This window comes from Lactuca sativa, chromosome 2, assembly GCF_002870075.4.
Source record: "Lactuca sativa cultivar Salinas chromosome 2, Lsat_Salinas_v11, whole genome shotgun sequence".
Lineage (NCBI taxonomy): Eukaryota > Viridiplantae > Streptophyta > Magnoliopsida > Asterales > Asteraceae > Lactuca > Lactuca sativa.
Genome location: NC_056624.2, coordinates 47694631 through 47698826, shown reverse-complemented (window position 1 = coordinate 47698826; position 4196 = coordinate 47694631). Strand labels below are relative to the sequence as shown.

The 4196-nt window shown below is 33.0% G+C and overlaps 1 protein-coding gene across 1 annotated transcript; it reads left to right on the top strand.

Annotated features, from left to right (window-relative positions):
- Positions 1-1008: 1008 nt before the first annotated feature.
- LOC111917439 (uncharacterized) lies at positions 1009-2981 on the top strand. Its single transcript, XM_023913130.3, has 3 exons — positions 1009-1371; positions 1551-1881; positions 2701-2981. Exons 1-3 carry the CDS (start codon positions 1103-1105, stop codon positions 2803-2805), a joined length of 705 nt encoding a protein of 234 aa, XP_023768898.1. The 5' UTR covers positions 1009-1102; the 3' UTR covers positions 2806-2981.
- The last annotated feature ends 1215 nt before the right edge of the window (positions 2982-4196 follow it).

Sequence of the window (4196 nt, the reverse complement as noted above, 5' to 3'; positions counted from 1 at the left end):
CCAAAATATTATTTTGTTGTGTCATATGTAAAAATACCAATTTCCCTTACTGATTTTCATATACCTTTTTTATATTAAGAATTTATTTAAAAAAATATTATTAAAATATATGACCCATATCCTTTCTTCCCATGTACCATCCGATATCACTTAAACCTTATGTATTTGCCCTTTAGTTGCTACCATCACACTTACACCTCCTCCCTCTTAAGTGGCCACATGTATCTCCTTCTTCACCATCTTATCCCTTTCTGTCATCCATGCCTCTTATCCCCATCTTCTCCGCCAGAGCACTTGTTTCGATTTGTGATATCGTAATAGAAGCGATAAATATACTTCGTTCGTTCTATACATGAAACATCAAAAATGAGTTCTCCAAATGTCGATTGGTTTTTGGATTGACTCGATCATCTCATGTTCTTTATCTAGTCTTGAAATCCTTCATATGTGTTCGATAGTAAGGGAAAGATTCGAGATCTTCTTAAGGATGATTTCGATCCTTCATATAAGGATGATTTGATGTTGCATGCTTACCAACAATCTAATTTTCCAATTTAAAGGTTTAATTTGAAGATAACATTGGTATAGTATTTAGGTCTAACCGGATGTTTCAGGTTTGATTTTAAATTAACATGGATAAAGAACACATGCTTTGGAAATCTTTTAAATAGGGATATGAACAATCTTATAATTCCAATAAAGACCCAACACGTAATAAAGATATATAAAACATTTCGAGTTAAAAAAAATTATGAACAAAACACACACTACCCAAGTTATAGAAACTATTCGAATAATTTACTCTAAAAATTATCATTATGAATCACCTCTTAAATAAAAAAAATTAAGTTAAAAATATTATATTATTGGTTTGTAATAATTTAAAAAATGTACTTCATCACCAAGGAACCTTAAAAATAAATAATTAGAGCCGAATAGTCGGAGACTGATCACTGAGTTAACTCGCGGTCCATATCTCGCCACGTGGAGAACAGAGTCCAACTCAGCTCGTTTCAACAGATCACTCATTATTAACCGTCAACTGCACACAAAACATGTACTCCGACGACGGTGTGCGGTGGCCACCAACACCGTTTCATCCATGGCGACTCGACTCCACAAGGGGATAACCATCGCATCTTCTTCATCACCACTCTCTATTTCCAAACAAATACTAGACGAAGCCTCTCCGATCGCCATCTTTTGTTCTAGCATCTCCAAGGTCAGGTGCGCTTCGTCTTCGTCGGATGGCATGTCGGCGACCGCCGGAAAGCCCAAGAAGAAGACGCAGGACCGTCTCTCCGGCGTAATAGACGCTGTTAATGACCGGAAACTCCCTGCTGAACTCCGTGGCCAACGCAACAATATTAGGTATCACCGTATCACCCCCTCTCTTCTGAAATCGTGAATTATCCTCTTCTTCTCAACATTTCAGACCCAATTACTCGATATCCGATTAACGTTCAATCAGTAAATCATTCAATTAGGGAATCCTTGTTTCAAATTAGGGTTTCAATTTCAAATCCCTAAATTTCCTCTCTGATTATCAGGTCAGAAACCGATATTATCAATGTCGTCGAGCAAAGGATTTGGCATTCAATGGAAGAAGGCCAGTTCGAGAACTTACCAGGGAAGGGTAAACCGTTAAACCTGAATAGCAATCCTCACGCCGATCCAGCTGATGACACATTGTATAGGATACTATCGAGGAACAAATGTGCACCGGAGTGGGTTGAACTCAACAAAGAAATCAGAATCGGAGTTGCTGAATGGCGATTAAGCTTGAAGAAAGCATGGGTTCGTAAGGAAAGTGGAGATAATTCCAAATGGGATGAAAATTCAGATTCTTTGAAACTTCAACTGCGCATTATCAATGATAAGGTCAGTGATGATTAATCGATGAACCATTTAGCTTATGTAAACCCATTATTGGGCGTTATCTATAAAATATAGGGCTAAATTTAAGAAATAGCAACTTACTTATTTGTTTATTATAGAGTAAATTACACAAATGGTCCCTATAGTTTGGGGTAATTTGCACGTATGGTCTTTAACTTATTGTTTTTTTTTAACTCAGAAGGTCTTTATAGTTTGTTTTTCTTGCATGCTTGGTCATTGTCTTAGCTAAAAAGACTATTTTGCCCTTGATTTTTTAAATTTATTTAAATAAACACACCTCCAACCCTATTTCCACCTTACCTTACCTACCACACTTTATTTAAATAAAGTAAAAAATCAAGGACAAAATAGTCTTTTTAAATAAGACAAGAATCAAACGAGCAACAAAAACAAACTATAAGGACCTTCCGAGTTAAAAAATAAGTTAGACACAAATGTGCAAATTACCCATAGGGACCATTCGTGTAATTTACTCTTTATTATATAATCTTACTTTCATTTCTTCCTATTATAGTAAAAATCTATTTGAATATAGCAATGCCATATAAATAAATAAATAATAATTTTTACCCATGTGATTGGGTTGATTTTTCTTTGTAATTTCTCCTATTAAAAAAAGGTTTAAAGTACAATACTATAATTGGGTTGATTTTTAGTAAGAAAAAATGGAATGTACAAATGTTGTGATTAAACGGGAAGAAATGAAACTAAGATGTTATAATAAAAAAATTAAGGAAAGTACATTATTTACTTTATGCTTTAAAAAGAAATCAATGAAAGTACATTGCTATTTTTTGTCAGGTATTCAGGTATAACCTAATTGTCCCGTTTGGACGCCAGATGTCCGGGTTTAAATGGGAGAAAGAAGTCGCTCGCCTCAATGAAGTAGAACAACCAAGTTCATGAACAAACAAGAATGCTTTTGTTAACTTCATTTTATACTTTCTAGAACTATTTGCATCACTTTTTGAAATCATACATAGAAGTATACAACACATATTAATCATGGTTATGTATAAGTTAAGTTATAGTGAGAATGATCATTTATCATTTATACTATTATAATTGGTATTTTATAGTCATGCCTTTACCTAGGTGACGTATGACATATGCATATGAGTATGTAATGTGCAAATCAGCTTTAATTTGTTTGATCACAATTTTGTATCATAGAAAATAGAAAAAATGTATGGAAAACATCATAATCGTGAAGATGGATTATATTTGATCTATGTTTCTTTTGATCTAAGATGTAGGTATATAAACTTAAAAGAACGATAAGATTATATATAGATGTTATGTTTTTTAATATTATATATTTGTATCGTTGTGGTTGTCTTAAAAAAAAGTTTTTTTTTTTAATGATATTTTTCCTATACAAATATATTTTGTGCATTTATTAAAATAGATTAGTTAGTCAAAATTATTAAGCGATCATTAGGAGGAATGAAATATATAAAACTTGTAACAAAGTCTTTGGTATATGGGAAAAGACATTAATATCTTTCTGATCTTCACCATAAAAACAGCCAAAAACTTGTCAAAACTAGTAGTGTTTGGGTTAAAATGAAGCAAAATTGAAGAAAAAAAAATAACCATATCACTAGATATCAATATTAATTAATTTACATTAGTTGTATAAACAGATAATATAAATTTAATGTCTAAACATAAATATTTTATTTAAAAATAATAATTTTTCTATTACATAATAACTGACAATAAAATGTAATAATTATTTTCCTGCAAAAAATTTATTCGTCAATAGAATTATTTGTCACCGTGGCTAATATAATATAAGTAATAAACAATAAGTAATAGATACTTTTTTTTTATACTTTGGTATGTTTATTAAACAACAAGTTCAATTGTCATCATACAACGAGTGAGATGACAAACGGGCAACAAGCTGTGCCGCTGAGCCTTTTTGGATGGTAAAGCTAATTCTTTTAAAGACTACATCCGAAGATCCAGGGGATATAACATTACTATGCATGATTCGTTGTACTCTTTTAAGAAGCTCTACCGCATCTGGTGCGAAGAAACCAAACGTATCAAATGCAAATGGTATGAACACGTGTTGATTTTCCATGCACGATCTCTCATGTTTGTGACTTTGCTTGTGGCTGCTTTTAAAGCAGCATGTCCCGCTGTGAAACCCCCAGCCCTCAGGCCCACGAGAGGGGATACCCCTGTAAGATTGACACATGCGTGTTTCCCTCCGACCCATCCAAAAATCAAAATGTTAGCCGGTCTGAGGGTTGACCTTCCTTCTGTCTGATCAATCAAGAAATTAA